This window comes from Lineus longissimus, chromosome 7 (genome assembly GCF_910592395.1).
Source record: "Lineus longissimus chromosome 7, tnLinLong1.2, whole genome shotgun sequence".
In the NCBI taxonomy this organism is placed as follows: domain Eukaryota; kingdom Metazoa; phylum Nemertea; class Pilidiophora; order Heteronemertea; family Lineidae; genus Lineus; species Lineus longissimus.
In genome coordinates, this window is record NC_088314.1 from 6,611,505 (window position 1) to 6,637,995 (window position 26,491).

Below are 26,491 nucleotides of genomic sequence, written 5' to 3' on the forward strand. Positions count from 1 at the left end.
TAATGAGTACCCCTGCTAATTAATGAGCCTTCAAACGTACTAATTAGTGAAACAAAGCACCATCACTTGAAGGAGATGATCATCCGGTTAGCAACAAAAACAACATTATCACCTTTTGTGAGGCACTAAAAGACAAAAAGGAAAAGACTTATTACAAAATCTGCGAACAAGGTAGTTTACGGCGAACTGTTTCAGCAGGTTGTCACCAGGCAAAGTGCATCCACTGACTTGGGAGGACCTCGGCTTAAATCTTCGGCGTAAAGATCAACGCAATACCTCAGTCTTGTTCCCCCAAAATATTTTTTTCTCGCATATATACACAGGTAAATGTGTGGGTTTCTTTAGACTTTCTATATACACATTCCGTCAAAATGTAAACTCTTTATTTTTCCTCTTTGAATATCGCAGAATAAGCAGAAGTCCTGTTATCATTATTTCATGCTGTAATCATTCTTTCAATGAGATGAGCGAGCCGAGCGTCATTCCGTATAAATGCTGCAAATCCGATCCAGAATATCTACTATCACCCACCTGATGAAAAAAAACCCACTGGATCTCAATATGTGACTGCCCTGGCTTGGCCGTTTTCCAGTAATTCGTGAGTAAATATCAAGAAACAGCTTAGCCTGCACTCTAAAAGTGGCCTGTACGAAACTGGACCCTGGACTTCCAAATTCTAATAAACGAAAGAATTTAAGAATGTCAGTGTCCTGGTCGGATCCAGGGATGTCACGTGATACTCAATTAAATAAGGGATTCATCGGAATAGCGTGCCCCGGTCAACGATTCATGACAAAAGTTTCACTTACGAAAAATATCTAAAAATAAAATCAATGGTCCGGTTGTGTCGTTCAAGTGTTTTTTTAAGGGATGTATTTTATTAGGGAAAATGGGTGTTTAGCACTTTCACGGTGGTCCTTCAAAATGCCTCTCCTTATGATTGTTTCATGAGTCAAAAGAATACATATAATTATTTTGTTTGGATTTGACGTATGGGCGATCACTGTGGACTCGGAAACAAGCGCCTCCGCTGGAGGTGATAGAAGAACGCCAAACTATAAAATAGGAACAAATGAATAAATGGATATTGATTATGAATGAATAGAGTGAATAATAAATGTGCCACTTGTTATGTGAAGCTGGTCAAGCCAGACAAAACAACCTGTCCGCGCGCCTCGCTTTGCTGAACCAACGGCACAAGGCGGGCAAGCGGCCAACGTTTGTTGCCAGGGCCAATAGCGCCAAATTCCCCGCCCACTTGCATTCCAGGCCAAGTTATCTAGACCTATTGTATTCAAGTTGGCCGAGAACAAATAAAATCGTTCGAGTCACTGGGCCGTTGCGAATGTACACAATAGCGGGCTTCCGTAGATACAAAAGGAATGTCTAATGACGTCATTGCGGAATTCCGATTTCCGGGTCATGCCAGTGCAATGAAGAACCATTCTCGGAAGGAATGCCAAAACTTATGGCTGCCCATGGTCTAAAAGGACATTCTATACGAAAACATCAAACATCAGTAGTTACTTTGTAGTTTAGGAGATTCGAATTTGCTGAAAATTTGGATCTAAATATCGGAAATACACGAGAAAGTACGACTGCCAAAGGGATTTCCCAATCCACTCCATTTTGACGTACGTACGTGTGTACTGAGTCAGTGTGTGTGTGTCTGCTTGTTCACAGGGCTCATCTTTATCTGTTTATGGCCTGGTAAGCTATCACTTTTGTCTTTTGTTTTGTCATTTATTGTGATCTCAATCATCATATGCAATAGTTATACTAGATAAAAACTAATATCAATGTATTGCTAACCTGGAAACTGTTTTTGATGAATAATTTTCATTGCATTTGACCTGATAATGTTTACGAGTGTTTGATAATGAGATACAATGTTTCAGTGTATACTCTATGTAGTGATGTACATGAATAATTATTATGATTGTTGTTATGATGTAATTGTATGACGTCATGATATGTACTGGTAAATGTGTTTGCCTGTCGTCAATGCTATTGTGGGCCTGAACTGTCTCTGAGCCGAGTGTGATGCGACGTCGACGCTGAGCCTGATGTCAGGATGAAGGTCATCCAGTTTTTATTCCCCTTCCTCTTTTTCCAGTAATGTTGGCTGAATGACACATAGGAATATAAATTGTCACACAAGTCATCCATAAAAGTGGCCCATCTTCAAATGAGATTCAGTGACAATTATTTTTACCTACCATACTGTACCATACTGTACCGTATTGTATTAGTCATGTTTAGGGGAAATGATTGTGACCTTACTGTTGGTATTGGTTGTCTCACCAAATCCAAGGCGTTAGGCCTACATTTTAGCTCCACCCTTGCCGTTGGTGCTAAGTTAACCAATAGTGACACTTTTGTATCAATTTTTATTTTGAACTATCTCACATTTGATGGCTTCTTGCAGATATTTTCCTTTTTAAAGGCCAATAATAAAATGACGTTTTGTCTCCCCCCTCCCACACACACACCATGCACCAACAGCAAAAACTCACATCGGGCAGCATGTGCAAAAACATTGGTCTACAGTGTGTTCAATTTTAGTGTGTACTATAAATTATTGATATTCAGCATTCGATGTTTATCCAGAGACAAGATCTCTGATTTTCACCTGGTTCAGCTGTTGCCATGTCGCCCTCCAATCATTCACCCAAGCGCAGCAAGATTTGAGGACAAGGTATTGTTGTCAGGGTTTCATGTTTACCGAGCTATCCTCCCACATTTCGCGGGCAATGCAGCAGTATCAGCAGAGAAATATCCGATATTATTGATTGCCAATCAGAATGATCGACCATGATTGTCTTTGCCAGGTATGGGCTCAGATAGCTCAAGGGTCTGACATTTTCCGGCTTGGTTAAATGGCGTACATCTTTTGATGTCTGGCTCTCGAGAGTTCTGTCTGATTTTCTGTATACAGTGTATAATGCTTGTACTTTATCAGTAGACTGGGCGTAACCTTTTTTATAATCAAGCTTGTTATCAAAACATACTGTATATTGCACTCTCGTGGTGTGAAAAGGGTGACAGGAATACAAACAACATAGCCAAGTTGTGACACTGTTGTCCTGGAGACTTGTCTCCTGTTTCATATCATATCTGATGAAGACCCCCAAAGGGTCACAACTTTGCGTGAGAGTTGTAAAAGCAGGTCTTCAGGTGGCCTAAGTGCAGCCCAAAACCTTATTCCTTATTATCAGGATTCCTTCTTTTCTTGATTCCTTTAACAAAATCTATGTGGCCCAGCCCGCCCTCAGGTCACTTATTGATCACCTGTCCTGATAGATCTATTGCCCAGGACACATCATCGATCTCCAATGAGAAAATCATAGCTTCTGCATTGATTGGACATTGTCTGCGCTACTTGGGCGGTGCTGTTTGATCTGGGGCGAGTCAGGTTTACAATAATGTTGTTTATTGCACATATAGTGGTTACACACAATATTTTTGATGCAAAAGTTAATGATTTATCTTTGGCTCTGGGTCAACTTGTGGTACTTTTGTTTTGTAAAATTGTTGTGAAATTGACCCTCAAGCGTCCTTGAAAAATATGTCAAAGTAAAATCGTCTGCACAGCATCTTATCCTTGTACATCAAGGGCTTGTGACCTTGACCGAGTTCCTTTGGAAAATAGGTCATGCTGACCTAGATTCTAATGCATGACTCTGGGTATATTCATCTGTGAGAGGTTTGAGGTCCAATAAAATTCAACTATGTCACCACTCTGTTGAAAACTGATGACACCTAATAGCTAAAGAGATTGCAAATGTATCCAACAATGGTGTTATCCATTACGTTATATCCTGAGGGCTTATATCTTGTCAATGCCACGATAGGCAAGCACGTCACATCCATGAGAAACACTGGTGGATCACGAAGTATATTGTGTAACGAACTGTTTGATATGACATGAAGAATATAAAGTGATCTTTGCAATACCAGGTGATCTGAGTGTATTATTGTTCATCTACATTTTTGGTTGGATGTGCTTTGATGTTTGGGATAATTTCCGATCAGGCAGAAAGAGTATAGGGTGGGCTTTCTATCTACATGCTGTGCTTCTCAGTGTTTATGTTAAGGATGAGTGTCTGAAAATAATGCCGGGCGGGTCTTGGATATTATCAGCAGTTTAGTAGAGGTAGTATGCAACTACACTCTCACACCAAACATCCTTTTGATCACAAGATTTAGGATAGTATTGCTGGGATTTAAAAATGGTTCTCCCTAGGCTCAATTTAAAAAAAAGAGGCTGCTTGATGCCATAAGTACTGTGTGGACTGGTGGACTGGGGTCAGCAGCCTGGGTCAGCCCGACTGCTTTGTGCCCCTACCCCAGTGGCAGTAAGCTGCTAGCAGTTGGAAACTCCAGCCATTGCTTGTTTTTGGTATTCCCAGCTCATAATCATAACCTTACCCCAGGAACGTTACCCACATTTGCCTTGCCTTATTCTCCTATGCAAGTGGTCTTATAGAGGTGATGTTAGAGTCAGATTCACATTGAAACATTAGACTAGAGATATCAAGAATTAAAATCTTGGGTATACCTTGGAGGAATTCCTCCAAGGGTATACTTAGTATGTGCTGTGCGGTAAGTTCTGCTAGGCTAAACAATAATATTACCAATATCAGAAGTGTGCATATATACACATTCAATTGTATACACTGTTGACAACAGTTTTCTTCTGCGCACATACTCAAATGTCACGCAAATCTGACATTAAAATAAGCTTTGAGGGAAAGGTTACGACCAGTCTAAAGAACTTTGATACCTTTTTACCAATCCTTATTATCCAATTTGTGGAAACTTGTGTGTTGCTATCCCTTTACACATGTGTGAAGAGAAAGGAGTGAAATTTTCATGTTGCTAAAATTTGATGAATTTGCACATTTTGGCGAAAGACTAAGTATTGCATTGCTGCCAAATTTGAATTGTTAACGAATTACCATTTTAAGCTTTTTAAAAGCTTGCATTTGACATGGCATTTTGCCAAAAATTAGGTTAATAAAACTCTCGTGAAATTCCATGTGTACACTACAGTATGTATTTTTGATGGGACAAAATATACGAAATTTGACAGCACAACAGGTGTTCAATATATATGTGAGAGAGACGATAAAAATGATCATATTATGAAAATTACATGAGATACTGACATGTAACCATAGGGGCATGGTGTCACATTTATGATATCAAATGTTCTTATTTGTGAGGGAAAGAGGGCCCTCAGTTCAGCGAATGTTCTCCGTGAACAACCCACATGTACTCTCTTTAGTTATGAAGTATAAAATAAATGATTTGAGTTGCAAAAACTACAAAACTACTAAACATGCTAATACATGGATATACCTTGTTGTATTAATTGTAATGATGTCCTCTTATACATGGAACACCAGGTCAGAATTCAAAAACTTATTCACTTCAAAAGCAGGATATTTTCACAGATAAAACATATTGTGGGCCATGTTTTGTCCTGGTTTGATAATTCTCACATATAAAGTAATTTCCAGGAAACTAGTGGCCCTTGGTTCCTATCGCATTCCAAACATAGTATAGACTGTTTCAAAATCATAACTACATTTAAAGGAAATACATGTACATGTATATAAGGCAAGGTAGTACAATTAAATCCCTGGTAAAATTATAGCTTCTGTGTATAATAATGCATGCTACCAGCTGCTTTCTTCACTACAAAATCATCACTCTTCATCGGGGTGCTATGATATGAGTAGAGATCAGTGGACTGAATGAGTGCAAGCCAAGCACTGCATGCAGCCTCAATGCAACTCGGGACCCAAGGGCTCAAGTCACATCCAGGAAAAGCTGTCTTCTAGTTCATGGGGCACATCTATAACCCAATTCTTCTCTGCTTTCTGCTTTGGGGGGGGGGGGGCAGTCCTGGGTCAAAATTAAATGCCTCAAAAACTTTGCCATAGAATATTCAGCCCCTGGTTCATGCCATGGTTACATCCAAAATGACTTTTGCATTGAATTTGAAACTAGTTGTATGTGTGTGTCCAGCTGGAATTGCAGTCTGCCATTTCCGGCAACTTATCATAATGGGCCATCAAAACCATTACCATGTAATCATCATGTTTGCTCAAATGTTCTGAACTGGTTCTTGAACTGTCTGGTACTGCAGGGTCAGGTGAGGGAAGGAAATGCCTAGCATTTGTCAGGTCATGGAAGGACCCTAGATTGTGGGGCACTGCATGTTTTGCAGTATTCATTGGAAAAACTGACTGAAAGGAATTTCATTATCTTCCAAAATTAAAATCGTTGCAAAATGCAATTTTACAGTATGAGAAACCCTGTCCCTTCTTAACAGTTTTCTTCTCTGAGATCAATTTCTTTGACCGACAAGCCAATTGAATCAGCGATGTTTGACTATGAAACACCTTTGGTGCCACAGTCTCTCATTCCAAGGTATTGTCAGAGGACTGGCGACCGGAACGAAGGGTCACCCCAGATTAGAGGATCTATCTGGGACCTGCTCGAACTCCTAAAAAGAGGTGAAGGGTCAGACTATCTGGACCCTGGTACGAGCCGGCCCCGGGCGGCCATGAGAATAGATAAGATGATACAATGGCGGCACGTTATGAATAGAAGACTCCGCCCCCACACCGAGAGACACTCCATGCATTCCTACCCACTTCTGTGGTTTGAGTAGGTGTCATACAAGTCAGTCTGGATTTATGTTCAAACTTTATGATTTCACAAAACATTTCTTTTTCGAAATGATTTGACATAATCTGGGGGTCACTTGTTGTTGTAAGGAGTATTTTTGTGGGTGCTGTTAACTTTCAGCGGGAGTTTCAATCTTACTTTTTATCGCGTTTTGTTCATGAAATGTTGCATTGGAATGTCGAGTTTCTTCATTTGTGGTGAAGACAGCAAAAAGGTTAGTTGTATTTTCATATTTTCATTCAGTTTAGTGTTCTTGTCTTGGTTTCAATATGTCATTAGGATGTGTGCATCACTTCTACTGCACTCTGTCATAAATGATGAGGTCCTGGAGTGCCGATGTTAGTTTTTGGACTTGGTGTTTGAAATTACTGTGATACTATGCCACTCTGACACCTGTAGGAATTAAACTGAACTAAACCTTGAGGAAAAACGATGGGGGCGTACAGGGCAAGGAATGATCTTTGGCTACGTATGTTGTGTGTCTAATATACTTCTGCCCAGTGGTTTTAATCTGAACATATATTTCATGGAAATATTATTCTGACTGTTTGTTTGTATTGATTAGTATGTGTGAATAACTCTTGTAAAAAAAGGTTTTCCAGGAAGATTGCCGTGCCTGGTTGTGGCACACTTTGGTCAAGGTGCAGCCAAATTCATAATTACCTTCCTGTTGCAGATAATTATTCAAAGAAAGGCCAACAATCAACTGCAATGGAAAACACGTCCCTCGATTTCTTCACTTCCTTGGAATAGGAAGTTGTGGTCGAAAAGTATCACCCATCTGGGTGGCACTGACTAAGGGACCATCTCAAAATCCACTCTGTGATGCCAAAAGGGGAAGAAGTAGAGCTAAAGTACTCTCCCTGGACCTGAATAATGAAAAAGAGCTCGAAGTTTTAGCATCAGTGTTATCACATTCAGCCTCAATGAAATGTTTAAAGATTATATAGAATCGCTGAATTATGAGATGATCCCTATTTGCTGAAAGTTTATCAGTGTCACATGTACTTTGATATTCACCTGGTGGTGATACCTCATTGGGCATTTATTATTGGACCAAATGCTCCCGTTCTGTTTGTAAACATCATTGTCCAAGAGAGGAAGTCCAATTCCTGTGAAGTGACCATCCTTTGAAGAGATAACATTACCATTCAATGAAATACTTGTATTATTGACTCCGCAGACTATTGAGGATGCAGAATGTTTCAAACTGTGTCAAATTGATAATGTAGCTCTATCTTACCACAGTTCGGTCAACTCAAAGGTGAAACCACATTTTTTCATTTCATCCTTGCCATGCTAAATTGGTTTACACTTCATGAGAAAATTTGTGAATAGAAAACATGGACAGTTTGGTCAACTTGAAAGTGGAACCAAACAGTCTTTTGACAGTTATCCATCCGTCTGACTTTTGCGGGGAGCCGGAAATGGCCAAGGTGAAGCGGACACCCTTTTATGGAAAAACATGAAAACATTCATGCCACGGTCCATTAAAGGCAGAAAATTTCATTTAGCTTGATGCACTTTGTCGTGGGGTAGGTTTAGTTGTTCAAGGTGTTATGATTCTGACTGGGGATTTGACATCAGAGGCTGTGGTCTAATGTTTGCCACATTCTTTCCTTCTTGCCTGTAACCACAGAGCGTAGGTGGCCTATTCTTCCGTCGCAGGCTCGTAAGATTTTATGTGCGCTGATGAAAATGTTCTGAATTCTTTGATTTGGGTGTTTTTTGCATGTTCTGTTGAGGTGGATGGTTCCCACGGATAGTTCCCATTGTGGGTATTGTTAAAAAGTTCCCCTGACTCTTTTGTTGCTGGATGTTTTACTTTTGATTTTGGTTTTGTGGGGTTGAGGAATCTCATCAGGTGACATTTTACATCATGTGTTTGTCATGATTCAGCACAATCTTTTGGTATTTGACCACTTTGAACTTTTAACTGTTTTGGTCTTTTTTAGATAGGAGGGGTTGGGGGGGGGGGCTCCTGTTGATTTTTTAAATTGGAGGTTTTAAGGCTGTTGTTTTATGTTTCATTTTCATGTTTTGAAATTTTGCGCAGTAAAATTGGTTTTGCCTAGCTTTCTAATACTGAACCATCACTGTCCATAGTTCGACCGTGTTCCTATACAGAGGGCCCTGCCCTCCTCAACATGGCCTTCTAATAGAAATAGGTAAATCTGGTGGTTAGCACTACAGTATCTGTGATAAAGGGCTAAATAAAATTCCATGCCCAAGTCCCTTAAGGCTCTGGTACCCCAGGCAGTAACCTTAAATCTAATGCTAATAAGCTTAGGTTGAACTTGCTATCATTCGCCATTAGTTCTTATCCCTATTGGTTCCCCTGGAAACCCTCCTTCTGTTGCCTGGGTGGAGCCCATGAAACTGTGCTTCAGACTTGAACCCCCTCCCCCCCTAGAAGGAGGCTGTTTCCTGGCATTTGTTAAAAGCTGACCTTCGCATGTCACGGAATTCCAAGGGTTGAGGTTGGACCCAATTTTGTCCCATGTAATTGCAACTTTAGAGATGTTAGAAGGTATGAATGTCAACCCTAAAGCTTTGACTTGTACCTCAGACATTTCCTACATTCAAAAATGATATCATTATCATCATAAAATGACAAATTAGAAGTCTGTGCGTTGAATTGTTTACGACAGGCAAGTTAGTTTCTAAGGGCTGAAATAAAAACAATTCTGCTGACAAACTGGGAATAGTGCTAAAAGTTGAGGTTTTTTTACGTACCGATACCTCTAAAATATAGGCTTTGGCAACCAATGGTATTCTATTATTTCAGCTGATTACTTCCCTTGGTTGAATTCATGTGATTTCCTCGCATTAGTAATATGGATTGATTTACTGAATCAAGTATTTCCCAGTCTGTGCGGCGAAAGGATTTCCTGGAAACCAACCTGCCCGCCGCTTGGCTTCTTTGTTTCCTTAGTTTCTATACCTAGATGGCAGTGTGCCATGGTTTACAAACAAAAGAATGTAACCTTTCTGATGCTTAATTCTGCCGTGAAAGATGTCACGTGACGTATTATGCAAAAAGGCATTTCGTGATCCATGCAGTGCCCTAAAGTCAACTTTACAGTAATAGCTTTAACCAGAAGATAGCAAGTGCTGCAAATCAAAAATCAAAAATCAAAAATAATGCAATCTGTAAAAACTCAATATATATATTGATTATTTTGTGTTGCACAATTCCGTGCATTCATAGCAGTTCCTGAAGGTTTCTGAAATTTTTGGTGAGTGAAAATTGCACTGGAAACATCAATGTTGTACAACAAATGGTCATTGACACTAACAGACAATTGGTGAAATTTTGTTGCGCAGGATTTATTTTTTTGCTGACAGGGCAGATTCACTGCAGCCATACCAAACAACGTTTCACCGAAACCTTTGAACAATTGAATGAAAGTATTGTTAGTTCTAGTTCTGTGGGGTGATTATCAACTATCATGCTTGCAATAAAATCTCACACCACCAGATATCAATATCTTATCCTCTCAAATATTTAATAATACTGCTCACAGATGGGTGTGTCGGATTGCGGGTTGACAGACTTGTCAAATATGTCCAGTGGGAAACCCACTGAATCATTGCCCCATATTCAGGAAGGGCTGAAACACTGGTTGAAATGTCAAAGACCTAAATGACAAAACCTGTATGTCTAATATCCTCTGCGAAGTTCCATTGACAATGCCCTACTGATATTTAGACAGGCGATATGACTAATAATTCCATTGTATTTGACCTGGAGTTGTACGGTCTATCTTTCTGGCTTTGGTTACGATATCAGCAACCTGTTGGTTCTGTTGCGCAATACTACTCCATGTTTCTGGTGCCTGTCATGATATCATAAATAGTTACACTTGAAAGTTAGTGATTTTAGGGAGCAGGGGTGTATAGTTATACGGAAACAAGTTTCAGGCACCTGATGCCTTGATAGTGCTTTTTGGTGAGTCTGTCACGAACAACAGTTTTAGTTGCCAAGTTCAGTTGTGCCTACAGCAGCCAAAGCGGAAAGTCGTTTTAGTGGAATTAGTCAATATGGTTATGTTTGTTTGTGTTGGTTGGTGCCAACATCCTGTCATCTGATGTCCCGCTTATTTTGGGAAAGATGCTATTCTGGCAAAGTATGTTAGTTGTCTGCTATTGGTTGTTCCTTGCCGGTATGATTCTGATCAAAACATAGTGCAATATTGCTTCATTGTATCAATAAATGTTAACATTCAATGCTAAACGGGTACCCACTTATGATGTGACTCAATTTCATGTCAGTTTTTGAGATATGGGGTCGTGGTCATGGTTTGGTTTGACTCATTTGCATAAATCTTGATCTTGACCTTCTGAAGGTCAGTGTTGAGCAATTGGTACCATGAAATGCGGTTATGGGGAATATTGCTGTTGTTTGGAACAGAAACTGTATGTTCTGGTCCATGGTCCATGGAGATGATAGAAACTACTTATGTTTTTGATCCAGATCTAGTCTCTGCAAATCATACAGGTGAAAGGTTGTCATGATCTTTATAAAGGGTTCCTCTTTGGTCAGTTTTGGACACAAATTTCCTGGATTTTTAAGTTGTTGGATAGTGAAGAAGAAAAGGTTGTTGGAAACAGGTTGACCATTCCTTAAATCTGGAATCTTTGGATCTTCGTTGTCTTTTGGTCACCACCTATCAGGTTAGTTTGAAGTTTATTTCTTCATGAGCCTTTCTTGAGCTTGCATGGACTCGTTTCTGCTGCCCGATTGATTCATTTTATTTTCTGTTGGTTTTTGACTTGCCGATCACATTTTAACCACCAAACATGTGGCAAGTCAGTCTTGATAATTATGTTTTAGCCTCAAATACTCCCTTATTGGGGCTAAATATTGCAGGCCTAAATCCTTATCACTCAATGAGTTTGGGTTGTTGCAGAGTTTTTCGGGGGCGGTATCTCCATCTGAACTCTTTAGCAGTGAGCTGAGGGGAAGGGAACTTTCGACACTGAACACATCTCAAACAAAGACTGAATGACAAGTGTCAATTTGAAATGTTGGCCATTGCTCGATGGCCTAAGCCTTTAAAGGGGGCAATGTGTGCAGGAGGTGGAGTGTCCAATATTGGTGGTATTTTGGTGACATGATCAACAATTTAAACTGTTGCTCATATGCAGTGAGGGAACTGGTTAATTTGGTCCACCTGGCTCTTTCCTATATTCTCCCTTGAAGAGTCTATGTCAGTTGCGCGAAATGGATAAACATTTGCTTGCCAAATTTAGCCAATGGGGATTCTTCATGAATCATGGCGTTGTTACATTTTGTTGTAAAATGTTTGAGGTCAGATCAAAGAGCCGATTGAGGAAATATCAGGCAGCCAACCCGAGCCAGCCGTATAATGATAAAAGTATGTCATGGGCTTGATTAAAGAAAATAATTGGGTTTCCCTGGTCAACGGGAATCATGCAAAAGGGATGTCATTTTCTTATTGAGGACAGGCACAAGTTCTCGAAAATTTTAGAAAATTAACACTTTCTGTGAATAAGATTATTCATGACAGGAACATGTTTCCAACAGAAAGTGGTGAGTGAAACAAGGTGTCGTCATGGCAGAAGGTTTTGACAATTTTTTTAACCTTTTGCTGAAAAGTTTTTCCCCTGTTTCCTAAGACTGGGCAATGATTTGACGATCAGTCTGTTAAAGGGAAGTTTGCAAGGAAAGTATGCCAAACAAATTCTTTTAATCATGCGGAATTGCACAAAATCAGAGGTAGGTCCACTGCTTGGTTTGATAATTTTTTTAGGGATGTCCACCACAAGATACAGACGGCAGAGACTGTCCACAGAATTTCATATGGCTTGCTGCAGATCTTTTCTCCTATATTTTAAATGAATGTTCGGCTCAGTAACATAATGAGGCTTCGCAAAACCAGGTTGAAGCAAACAAGTTGGCTTCCCTGACCAAATATAGCCAGAGGAATTCACACAAGCATATGATTGTGGAAGTTTTCAACGGTGACAAGAAAGTGTGGCTTCCTCCCCTCCTAGCCGGAGACCAGGAAGGAACAGACGCTAGCAGGAACCAGCTCCTGGAGTACAAATGATCTTTATTTGCCGTGGCTATCGGACAATACAAGAAATCGCTTGTTCTAACTTGCATAAAGACCAGGATGTACAAAACGGAAGATTCATGTATTTGAGTGGAAATGACAATTGTGTGCCGGCTCCGCATAAACATTGAGATTTTTGGAAGGTTTTTGACACATAACAAAGGAATCGTTTTTCAGTTTGTTTAGGTAAATAACAAAGATGTACCAGGGCGGTGGCTGCTTTTTCTGGGTGGTTAACGGATGATGTTGTTGGGTGGTTTTTCTGTTATGTAGAAGCAACTTACCTATTAAGTCCTCTCCGTCCCTGGTTGTGGGACATTTAAGGTCATCGCCATCTACCTCCATCTGAGCAAAACGAATAACAAAAGCAATCCATGTGAAATATTTTTCTACAAATTTTCTTTTTTGAATACTATATCAGTCGTAATTCTATCTTTTCAGATTCTGCACTAGTTGTTGACAAATAAAACTGCACCCATGACATCAGGTAGGTCTTCAATAACTATAATGCATATGTAACTTTTCAAGATTTTGAAGGGTGGTCACTCTCATCTAAGGGCATGACTAACGGTGACATTTTATGGGTAATCTGTCATGGATGTTCCTGCATCTTTAACAATGTTACTATAAAGTGAAATGAGGAAAAAGAACTTTCAGGTTCATCCAAGTCATGCTCTCCCCTGTAGAATAGGCATGGGAAGGAGATATCTCTCCTCAGAGATTTGGATGGGCAGTTGAGGCACCTCGTGCAAGATGATCTGTTTGAACCATTTAGCCTCAGATGACCATCAAACATCAAAAAGAATCGTTGGAGACCATTGGGATTGTTCAAATTGTACCAGTTTGCAGCTGCCCTCACCAGTCAATGATCCGGCTGATCATCGTAAAAAACACTCATCGCATCAGAACGTGAAGTACCCGCATGATTCTTCAAGGACCGACACAAATCATTTGCAATTAAATAGATCTTAAAATGCTATTCACGTTTTAAAATTTGATGAAAGGTATCGGGAGTACTTGGGCGTCTGCTTGGCATCAGGCGCACGCTTCTTGAGAGGATCATATTATTGTATTGTTCTCGGTCATGATAATGCTAATATAAGTATCGTTCAAAATGTTGGTGCCCTTTGGTGAATAGAAAGTTGTATGTAAAATTAGAGATGTTTTTAGAGAACTGCAGTATAGTGGTTTATTGGGTCAAGTTGGTACATCGTGTTTGGTCAGCATCACCTGCATTCTTATATAAGGTAATGTGGTACAATTATATCTTCTGCACTATAAGAAGCAACTGACATCCTTGCAAACAGAAGCTATAGTTGCACAGAAGTTAAAATCGTACCATCTTACTGTACAGTGCATACTGGCAACTAAGTTGATTGACAATCATCATAAGATGGGTGTCCATAATTTTCATCAAAAGAAGAAAATATCCTGCCCTTTTCAAATCTTGGCAGTAGTTCCACGATAGATGGTGATCACCCCATATTTGGAATGTCATCAAATTCATTCTGTTGGTGAATGATTTGTGTGAGTTTGGATATTATGCTGATTGCACATGATTTAGTGTTTGGATTGGTCATCATAAGTCCAGGAAAAACCATTTTACAATCCTCTTTCATAAAAATTGGATGCCAAACTTCCACTTTTAATCACAAAAACCATCAAGCCGCCCAATTTGTACATTGTTCCTCAAGGTGTAACCTTCCATTACAATTGTTTGTAAACAAAATATTTCGTCAATCTAAAAATAAATCTGTGAATCAAATCAATGAAATGACCAAGTATGGTAGGAATATTTTCAAATGTCAGTTTTGACAGGACTGTGATTATCATACTTTTGTGGATTATTTGTATGGGTGATTCAGTTCTTACTGGCGTGGACTCAAACTGAATAATTCCATGCTAAATTGAGCTGCAAATAGCCTACATTGTGTACATTATCATACCACTTACATTGCTCAAGGCGGGTCAAATTCAATGACGTACATTTATGGCATAAGTGAGTAATACTGTTAATGGCTGGACGAATTTCAATGGACATGATCTCAAGTAGTCACGTGGCTTATTGATAAAAAATAAAAGACTTCCTCTTGTCCGATCTGTCCATTTATCTATTTCTGGCCGACCAGACGGAATATCTGTATATCCTTTAAATACTAAGGTTAGTTTATTTATATTTTGTAATTATTTTGGTTCATATTATGCTGGGTTTTGTTGTTGCGAATTATTTACGGCCTAATGAGAAATATCACCTTAGTTTGAACTCAATGTATTTGTCATATCATGAGGCCTCAGAATTATTATGATAAAATTTTCTAGTGTCCTTATTAGAAAATTCCTCTTTTCATAATATTTGTGGACCTGTAATTGAATATCTTTATATTTGTTTGATACTGTTCATGTCAGCATGCACTTCTGTATTTGTAAGAAGTTTTAACAATTGCTTGTAACCACTTCGCTGTACGGGACGTTCCATGACGTCAAATTGCAAGATTTTTCCTGGAGATGGGGGTTGTTCGCACCCCCACCGCCCTTGCCTTTTTCTGTGACCACGAATGTTAGATGGTTTCTTTCAAGTTAATCTTTGAATAATACAGAAACACAAAATGTAATTGAAAGTACTTTTGCAGGATCTCAAGATGACAAAATCAACCTTGATAGATTAAAAGCCAGAACTAATTATAAAGTTATGTACCCCAAATCACACTGTTGATCACCGGTGCTAAATCCCGAAATCAAGTCAGATATGTATAAACCGCTTTAAAATTTGCTGGGAATTGAAGTTTGAACCGCACTACCCTCTCAAAAACCACTAGATTTAGAAACATCCTTGTTGACAAATCCTGCTCGGGTGATGGGGACAAGTAGCGGCGTGTGAACGGCGCGAGGCTCAAGTCTTCTCATCCACTCGCCTCAGCTTGATTCTCAGGCATCATTATAATAGGTATCATACTGAACAATGGATGGAAACGAGCATGCAACGGGTGCTCGACTTGCCAATGACAAACTAGTTTTTCCCATCTGCCTTTTACACACTGGTTTTATACTCTGTTTTCGTGAAAAAGGTGTGAAGGGGAATATTTAAAAGTGAGGGGGAGAATGCAGGGTGCCCTCCGTTTGGCATGGAAGCTGGTGGGGTGGTTATAAATGTCAGAGAAGATCATGGAACAAATTTTTAATTGCATCGAACTGTTAAAATGACCATATTTGGGATAAACGGTTAAATCACGGATATTTGCTGTCAACAGGCGGAACAAGTGTGTAATATTTGTTATCACAGTCATATCAAATTACATTATCAGAGTTAGTTCACACCAAGGCTCAAAAAAAAATTATCTTGGTGCATATATAAATCAGGGGTAGTGTCACACAACCCTACATTTACATCCAAGTCAGGTCAAGCAAGGTTTTATGTCGTGGCGACTGAAAGAAATTGCGACAGAATCTGATGGCATGTATTTCATCTTCTCGTTTTAGAATCAGGCAAACGTAGTCCGTCTCCCTCACCAGTCTCTGAGACTGAGACATCAGAAACTCAGGAGAAGAAGTTTACCTTCTCAAACTATACATGTAGGTCCAAAGGTGAGTGTACTATGAACTCTTCTTCTTCTGGATTTGGCATTTTAAAAATTCACGCGAGACTGCTAGTTCGTTTCAGGCAATGAAGTTGGCTGTCCAAGAGAATTGTGCCATGTCCCAGAGTTTTGTGGTCACATGTTGTCCTTTGGCGAGTAATTCTTCATTAGAGAGCAAGTCTGAAGTCTTATAACTGCTCTAAATAGGCATTGCCTTGTTTTGTTGTTTCACTTGGGTGGTTTAGGAGTGAGGGAGAGAGGGAGGGGCAGCGAGAGCCCTCACCCTCCCTCTCTTTTTACTGCCTCGGAGACAGAGGCATAGCAGCCTTAGCAGTGCCATTACAGGGCCTCACATTAGCAAACCCTCCTTATAAATTAAAATTTTGAACAGTATATTTCAGATTCTGTTAAGATTTGAATCCCATCATAAGCATATATGTAAATGACTAGCTTTTTGAAGAAGCAGTTTTGGATCATCTTGACACACTTACGAGATCAACGGATGGAGATTCGGACAAGATCCGTCAGCCGCCAGGATCCTTGAGGAAACCATTGTGGCATTTCCAAACTCAAGTGCCACATTGTAAAGATCCTTGTTTCTGTAGATAATTTGCAGCTGCCATTTTAAACTGATTTTGAGATACTTATAGGGTTTTTGCCCTCTTGAAGTTTCCTTTCCAGATTTTAATTTTTTTGAATCCTCGTTTTATTTGTGAGCCATGGTTATGCGGTTTTACTTGGTGCATTCACTAGGTGGTATGCACTCTTCACTAAGTAAAGTTTTGTCTTTTGTGGAGACATCACAGACTCAATATTTAATGACATTTTACAGAATTATCAGAAATATTGGAAAGTATCTGCAGTTTGTCAGTGTTCTGATTAAAAAACAGTTCCATCAAGTCAAAATGCTGCATTTTGTCGTAACTATTATAACACTTATTACCCTGTTAGTAAAAATTTGTCCCCCTCATATGCCAATAGTGATGTTTCTCATTTGGGGACCTTTGTCCCACATATCGTGTTTGCTCTTGTAGTGCAAAGAACTCCAGCTTGCACAAGATAGACATAGCATCTGTTTGGATAAGCGGCCTCCTCTGCGCAAATGTTTGATAACTTTGTGGTGGCTAGAACGATACCAAGTGAAGGCTATGCTAAAACCTACAAAGTGGTAAACTTATTATGATTTGCCACGAGTTATTATGACCAGGCCACCAAATGTCACACTACGGAAATGAAAATGTGATTTCCCTTTTAAGATAGGAAGATATTAAATGCTCGTAGGAAATTAAAAATAAATCTTCCGCTGGCTAAAAAGCTTGTTCTTGCAACCTTCCCATCAGATGAATAGGATCTGCTGGGAGTCGGAAAACGTGCTTCACTCGATCCCCGGTGATATTGTGGACTTACAGCGGAGAGGAAGTCAGGATTACGGCTCCCGGCTATAAGGCTTAATCCCCACACAAAAGCTAATAATGTCAGCCTGTCATTTACGGAGGCACATTAAGCAGTCTTAGACGACTCTCCCATTGTCATAGCGGATACTACACGTTTTCATTCAGATAATGCAAACCTCCTGACAACTTCTCTTCTCATTTACAAAAGTAATAGGCCCTGTTTACTTCCTGGGTCTTGCGTGGCAAACAATATTTCGCTCTGACATGTCGGAGTCCTGTTGGTGTTGCTTCTATTGTAAATACTCAATACTCTCCTGGTCTTTTCTACCCATCTTTTCTCCGGTTGCAAAAAGAGCGTACGAAAAATCCTCCCGGGGATCTCAAATATCCTTTTTGATTAGCTGATGAAGGAAGCTTTCCGGTGTAGCTTAGGGCCCTGTGGAAGAGATGATTATGAACACGTTAACTCTTGATCTCGGGTTTTTCTCACACAATGGAGAAAAGAGGATGATGGTGAGGAAAAAAGTCCGACTGACTTTTCAATAAAGTGCTTAACCATCTTATGATATTCTTTTTTTACCCTTTGGGGGCATATTGTAATGGCATTGTAGCAGTGTTAAACGTGGCATGCTGCTGCCGTGTTTGGTTGGTACCGACTATTGTGAACCCTTTACTCTCAGGGCCCTAAATTTGAGCAAAGATGTCCTTTTCAGATTTCACTATCATTAAATTCTGCTAAAGGTTGGGTTTTCTTATGATTTTTCCATTATTAGCTCAGTAATTTTTGTGCCATCATGGCGCAAAAATATTAGACTCTTGGAAGGGTTGGCAGTAGGTCTACAGTAGTTAAATTGGTTTAAATTTTATGAATTACTGTAAATTGCATTGTAAAACCAGTAAAATACCCCAACAGGCTGTCTAATTATAAAAAATAATCTAAATCACATGTGAAAGAATGTGTCCTTGAAAAAGATAAAAGAATTGGCACATTTCTTATAAAACTTAAAATGAAAAAGAAGTTCACAACTCTCTACCCTCAATTTCATTTTCATTTGTACACACTGAATAAAGTCACCAGAACAAAGAATAAAACGTCGCATAACTTTGTGTGTGTAACTTGTGCCGCAGCTTGGGTGTAATTTCTCCCAGATTTGTTGATCCTGTGAGATGAAATGATTGCGGATGCTGCGTCCTGTGTCAACTTCATCTAGTTAATTGTGAAGCGTATTCCGCTTGAGTTCACTTCAAAGTGGCTGTAAATCAAACAACCCGAAAACTGGCAATTTTCGTTGCTGAGACCAACAATAATAATTGCTGCAATAATCGCTTGACTGTTGAAAGTTCTCAAGTCTGAGAAAGAAGCTGCAATAGACAACGCTGTGTCTGAGACAAATTTCCCTTGGGACACCCATCGTTGTAACCGCATTAACAAATCAACTATTGATTCGTTACAACTGTTGGCCATTAGTCGTAATTAAAATGACACGGGGCTAATCACTGTTGCGCTAGCCTCCTCCCCTCGGGGACAACTAGGTAGTGATTAGCGCTAAGCGTTAACAAGATGTCGTGTCCTAATCTGCATATTTCCGCGCATCGAGGGTGACTGTTGACGAGACAACTCATCCGACCAGCTTCCGGCCGAAAGTTTATAAAGATGCTCACATGGCTTCTGTCAGTCATAAAATCAAATCACCAGGCGTGTGTGACGGCGCGCTTAAATATCTCGGCCACTTTTGGATACAAGTATACAGAATTATGCAGGCGTACCTTTATTCGCGTTTAACTGGACGACACTACCTATGTCCACCTGTGCCGCCAACTATAGGTATATTGTTATATTCATTCTTTGATGTCTTCTTCTGTTGTAGTTGGGTTGTTGTGCAATCTCCGTGTTTTGACATTTGTCGACATGTTCTCATCAGGTGATGATTCAGCGTCGTTTTGACCGCAGACTATTTTTGTTGTGGAGGAAAAGAAAGTTCTTTGTAGTCGTTTCAGAATAGCATCTTGAGGTGTCTGTTTCTGCGTACAGAAATATGCGTTGTTTGTTTTGTTTGGCCAAATATGTTCGTCTGATGCGTTCCAAAATAATATGTGAATATCCGGAAATACATAGATGTGAATGGTTAGTCTTAGTGTAGTGGGAGTTACAATTATAACAAACACTTCCCGCGATATTTCCTGGCGTGAAAAGTGTGGTTGCAATTATCATCCTGTCCCTATATGGAAATTATACTTGGCATTTCTTACAGCTTTCTTACTTTTTGGAGCATGTTGTGAGGTTTTGTTATAGGGTTTTTCTCATCAGACATGTTAGAGGTTCTGTATGTTGATAAAAATATTTGACATGAAAAAGTTAAAATGACGGCATTACACCATACATATTTCCAGATGTTAAAAAAAATTGGATTCTGCACTTTATTAGCTGTCCATTTTGTCTCATTTATTTGGTAAAAATGGTATGTCCTCATTGAACAGTCGAATTTCAAGTCTCTTACATACATATTGCATTGAGTCAGGAAAATAAACCATCTTTTAAATTTTCAGGATATGTTTCAGCTTATTTCAGAGTGCTCTGCCACAAAATGGGCCATTAGAATCTAATGTGAATTTTCATTTATGTTTTGCAGGTATGGACTCCAACATCACACTTTGGCAGTTTCTGCTTGAACTCCTGCTCAGCAACCAGCACCAGCACATAATCCAATGGACGAACAACGAGGGCGAATTCAAACTCGTCAACGCAGAGGAGGTAGCGAGACTTTGGGGTCTGCGTAAAAACAAGCATAATATGAACTATGACAAGCTCAGCCGAGCGCTACGTTATTACTATGACAAGAATATCATCAAGAAAGTCATGGGACAGAAATTTGTGTATAAATTTGTTTCATTTCCTGAAGTTGTTAAAACAGAGAACAAGGTGCCTTTCAAAGTTAAAATGGAATCTATGGCGACGGAGGGTATGTATAAGCTGCCTGGCTTTGTCACCTATAGACCGTATGAGACGACAGTTGATCCACCTTCACGACCCTCAAATCGACGCCACCAGACGCTGCAGTGGCATCACACTGTACCGGCTTCAGATGCTGGGAAGCCCATGATAAAGTGTGAGCCACTAGAGGAAGATGCTCGCCGCAGCCGCAGCCCGAGTCGCAGCCGCAGTCGCTCACCGACACCTCAGCGAGTATCACCGCTCACAACGTCAAGTTCAGGTATCAAGTCGGAGGCCTCGTCACCACCCGTATCATCAGCAGTGGTGACAACGGCGTCAAGTCGACCCAAACCGAATCCGTTGAATCTGTCAGTGTCGTCGTCTATTCCTCATCCTGCCATGCACGGATACGTTCCGTCGCCTTTAATGAAAGTGCCGTTTACGACAGTGGGGACGCCGATAATCATCCCGAGCCCCGGGATCAGTGGACAGAGGACGCCGATGGTGCCGTTGCATTTCTGGAGCTCCCTAAGCCCGATCACGACGCTGAGTCCTAACCCGCGCTTCAGCGCGTCGACTCATTTCCAGTTTCCCACATACGTCCAAGGCCATGTGGCGTTGTCACCAATGCCCGCTCTACAGCTGCCATTCCAAGCCTACGAAGATGTCTCAACGCCTGCAGCTTTCGTGACATCGCCACCGCCACCTGTTAAATCGATATCTGTACAATAGATGGCGTCTTGGTTGTTAGCATTTGTATTCTATGATATCCCAGTGGACTTGGTAACGAATACTCGCTTTATATCGTCTTGTTATATTTGAATCTTGGCTACTTGTGGTGCTATTGGAATATGTTGTGGACTTATGGCCACGCACCGAAATTATTCACGACTTCTGGTAAGTTAGCTACAATTTGAAGGTGGACGCGTATTGTGGTTGTTTGTGGTTTTCGCCTTTGTTTGTGTTTCTTGAAATATCTTGAGTACCGATTTTAACATAGTGGGACCAGTTGGGGGCAATTGATAAAGTATGCACGCGTCAAAGAAATTGGACATGTCTTCTTTCGAGTTGGAGACTTTCAACACATTTTTTGCCTCGTCCAGCAACAATGGGGTAGAGCATTCCATCTGAGGATAGTAGAGGGTGTAGTTGACTGCGTATATCACGTGCACACTTCATGAATTGTTCCAAACTGTGGTAGTTGTAGATTAAGTCACTGACAGACATAACCGATTCACTTCTTCGTAGATATTCAAAGCAGCCAAGAAATTATTACGCCTGGTTTTTACAATTTTTTTAGTTCATCATATATGCATAGGCGCCATTGAAGAGCTGCATGTATATGCCAAAGACTATTTATATTTTCATAATATTTCTATTTTTTGTTACCGGTAGTTGAAGTTCTTTTAATCTGTAAAATTGTAAGTCTCTTTAACGACTGGAGTGCGGGTGTACTGTGACGTAAAGCACTTTCATTGCTTCTTTTCAAAGCCGCCGTTCTTGATTACGAAAATCACAAAATAGGCTGAAAAATTTGGCTAAGCGAATTCCCTGTGGATTTATCTGTCTACCTGCCCGGCGGTAGATCAAGAGGGGCGGGTAGCAGTACAGACCACCACTTCATGTCATGACCAACATTGTCTAAGGCCAAGAGGGTAAAGGTATGATAGCAGCGGACCCACAGCTATATTTTTTCAGGCTTCAGTGATTTATTGAGATGATTTAAAGCCTGTCTTTAACTAAAAGACGTAGGACTACAGTCTACCTAAGTACACATTTACTCTAGTCCTTATAAAGGGAGGGGGGGGGGGCAGATTTGTACGAACAATGCTACCAGAGAATATTAATGAATTGATCCATTTAAAGACTTACTTATAAGTAGGCCTTGAAATGTTTGTGCTTGTGTTATACTCAACATGTTCAATAAATCTTGTATGTATTTTACATACCAATTATTTTTGTAAAAATGTCAATAGAGGCTGAGTAGGCGTTGTCATGGTGATAAGGGAATATGCCAAAACTATTTGATGCAATTTCTTCTGTATTCTTGAGTTATGCGGTAATGGTCACATCCGATTGCGCATCAGATATCAGAAATACGGATGCGTACCGGCACTTTCTCCATTAGATGCTGCTTAACGGAGGACGAAGGCAACTATACTCCATTTCACGAAAAAAATGGCAGTCTGATTTTTGGTGATTTCACACAGATAATGAAATATTTGAACAAAATGTTTTAACCTGTCGGAAACTTCGAGATCAAAGGTGTCTAGAAAGATTGCCTTTGCCCTAATCAGACAAAGCATGTCCAAGAACAAGCCGTTTCAAGCGAAATACTAAAAAAAATCCAAACCTGAGTTCATCGCTACAATTTACTTCTTGGGATTGGAATTGTATCTGCATCAAATAGTTTGGGCATAGACTTTTCCTTGACTTTTGATGTAAGAATGTGTGAGGATATTACATTGGCTTTAGGGATTTCTAACAATTGTAGCTGGCTGCCATGTTGTGTCCCAAGATAGTGTGTTGGCGTGAGATAAATGAACAAAATGCATATAATCTTCTATGAAGGCACGAGTCCATATTTGATGTTTTATGTGGTCTTTGGTTCAAGATGATAGAACGTTCCCAAAACATCAACAAATACTAGCCAAAGACACTTTGTGTGCTATAATTATTGTTTTGTTGCATATTTTATCAGTCAGGAAGGGGATGGATTTCCATACCGCCCCATGAATGAGACAGTATTTCTGTATTATGGAAGTGCTACATATGGAACTCCATCTCCTTCCAGACTGTTCATTCAGGCCACTTGTGGGTCCATTGCTTGTATATATTTTGGTGTAGATAATTGTTCATGCAGTTTCTTTGGTGAAAATAAGGTTCAGTTGGTATGGTATTGTTACTAGTGGAGTTGTAGTCCTTGATGATGAATTATATGCCATAGATTTTGTACGTAGGGACTATGCAGCTGTTTTACCTGCAGACGAGAGATAATTTGGTCACAAACTGCAGCAATTATTATTGCAGATTGCAGTGACAAAAATCACTCGTTTGTGCAACGCCTTATAGTTGCCATAGTGCTAGCTGTGAGTTCTTATGTGAACACTTTTGTAGTTTGTACAGTTTTTCATCTCTGGTAAATTTTCACTTTCATAACAGTACTGTAACCTAATCCATCTAATGCAAGTCTCAACAATTCTTCACCCTGACCTGTATATGACCCTTGTCTTTTAAGGCTTGAGAAAAAAGAGTTGTGTAGTGTAAATTGGGAAAAAAACATGTATCAAGGTAGCCTTGACTCGTGCTTGATCTAGTTGAAATGATGACGATTTTCGTTTAACCTTTCTTATTATAACCTGCATTAGAATGTACAGCACCCATTTCTAATTATCCGACTTACAATTACATTTACCTTTCACCGACTGTAGATATCGTTAACACAACTTTGTACGTGCGTCATAATCCAATTCGACATTTGACCTTTGTAATTTTACTCTCTAGATGTACCACACTCTTTCAAATCACCAACGTCGACATCATGACACATGAGCTTCTAGTTTTGCGATGAAATTGGTTAAGCTGTTTATGCCCTGAGTGCACACACACGCAAGTAGTCAGTTAAAGAAAGTGTTTCTTGAGAAGATGTGGGGCTTGCATTACGTATAGTAGCGAACCGTGTTCCTGTTCTTTAATAATATTGAGTTAAGAGAGCTGAGCGTCAAGTAGGACATTATTAGCTCTATAAACAATACTGGGCAATTGTAATATAAGTAGGAGGAAACCTACGATGTCGAAGGTGTCACCCCCTCTATCACACGAGTGTATGGGGAATCGAACCCATGACCTCAAGAGGTGACAGGCGTATTGTTTCCACTACACCTTTCCGACAGGCCATAGTAAATGCCAGGCGGTAGGGTCATGGTGATTATCACAAGTGTTGACCCAAACTTGTCTTTAAACACTTCTCGTTTAACAATCTCACCATGACTGACTGTGAACTCTTTATTTTCATCAGCTCAATGTTTTCATGATTTTTGCTGGCAAGTGAAACATACGTCACACTTTTGCTTGAAAATATTAAAATTGCGTTGTTTAATGTTATTCAGTCTAATCAAAGAATTAGATTTTTTATAACCCAGCTTCTTCGTCTGACTCAATTTGCAGATTTGTGCATTTCATCTATATAGTTTTAATGCGTCACTTTTGTTTTAGCTGTCGATTTTGTTTGACATGATAATAGCACTTTGACTGATCATTATGATCTAAAGATAGTATTAGCATTTCATGTCATAACCCTAACAAGCTGCTTTAAAACTTAGATGTTGTAGGTGCTGACCCCTGGCCTTCGCTGGTGGAATTGGAAATGCTCAAGTGACAGGCCGGGAATAAGTTAACCAGTTTCTGTTTCTGTTCTGAAATATAATTGAATATCCAAGTGATGAACTCTCTGGTCTGAAAATCACTGAATATCGAAGTGATGAACTCTCTAGTATGAAATCACTGAATATTTCAGTAGTGAACTCTCTGGGCGGGCAGTAAGTCACGGAATATCCTTACATTTTGTCTGTGAGATTGAGACTCGTTGCATCATGGCATGAATGAGCTTTAGTACATGTACAAGTGTTAAATAAGTTACCGTTTCAGGGCCTTTATGGTATGAGAAGGCCTATTCAAATGACAGAGATATTTTAGGCTAAAACAGCTACTATTGTGTAGTTGTGACAATGCCAGGACTGAGATGATATTTGTACTCAGGTCGATAACATAGATGGTGCGTGATGGGGACCGCCCACTATTGTACCGAGGTTCAACTCGCATGTTGCCACAGGGCCTGGTGGTGTTATTACGATTTTGTTTCGACTCTAAACATTTGCATAGAATAGCGATCGAAGAATACTGCACTGTGATGGTGACATGCTGTTTTGAGAGTTCGTTTTTGTGACTGATCGTTGGCCTACAGTCACTTTAATGTTTTGTTGTGCCTTCCATAATGAACAGGAGTTAAGGGAAACACATCCTCCTTTGTCATCAAATGTTGCGTTGCAAGAGTTCATGTCACATCCATGTTTATTATGAAATTGTTATTGATAATACTATTTGTCTTTGTGAAATGGTTTCAAATGTAAAACAAATACAATTGTTCAGTACAGGTTCTTGTTAAACTTGTGGGTGCCCTTCCAAAATTTACATCTCAAAGCCAGGAAATTTGCAACTTGGGGACTGGTGAAGTAATGTGGATGGTACTGCCATCTTAGTTAGGTGATATGAATAAAGACTAGTAAATGCTTTTACTTCAGTTTTGTACAGAAAGGCCTAGTGTAAATGTACATGGAGATTTAGTTAAAGCATTTGCTAGTCTTTATTCATATGTGCCATCGTCATTGATCTTAAAGTGGGTGAATTAATTTTGAAGATCTTTTGGCTGGATTATCAATCAGTTTAAAGGTGGGATTCGTCTGGTGGTCCCCGGAGATAGTCCTTTTTCTTATTTCAGTAGTCATGATTTCAAGTTTCAAAGATGAGGATCATTATTCAAAGTTTAACTTGAGTACAAATACTGTAAAGAGGGAAAATTTCGCATATGTTTGAATATAACGTTTTTCATGATGGCCATCTAAAGGTAAATTTTTGAAGTGCCCCCCTTTTGGTGATCTCTTTACTACAAGTTGCATTTTTGTAAAGTTAAATGGACCAAGTACATAACTTTTATACGTGTGATGTAAATATGTAGGAGTTTGTAAAGAGAAAGATGTATAGAGAATGACTATAAGTTAAACAATAAATGTTTATGTATGGAAATGA

General features: G+C 39.7%; 1 protein-coding gene across 6 annotated transcripts; it reads left to right on the forward strand.

Moving 5' to 3' along the window:
* The first annotated feature begins 1,418 nt into the window (after window positions 1-1,418).
* Window positions 1,419-26,491, forward strand: LOC135490649 (ETS domain-containing protein Elk-3-like). 6 transcript variants are annotated; one of them, XM_064775950.1, is made up of 4 exons: window positions 1,419-1,710; window positions 13,227-13,272; window positions 16,263-16,367; window positions 20,385-26,491. In XM_064775950.1, the coding sequence occupies exons 2-4, from the start codon at window positions 13,263-13,265 to the stop codon at window positions 21,416-21,418; spliced, it is 1,149 nt and encodes a 382-aa protein (XP_064632020.1). In that variant the 5' UTR covers window positions 1,419-1,710; window positions 13,227-13,262; the 3' UTR covers window positions 21,419-26,491. The 6 variants fall into 6 exon arrangements, with proteins under 6 accessions (XP_064632020.1, XP_064632021.1, XP_064632025.1 ...); XM_064775951.1 differs by having other exon boundaries at window positions 1,419-1,634; XM_064775955.1 differs by lacking the exon at window positions 1,419-1,710 and adding an exon at window positions 2,062-2,080.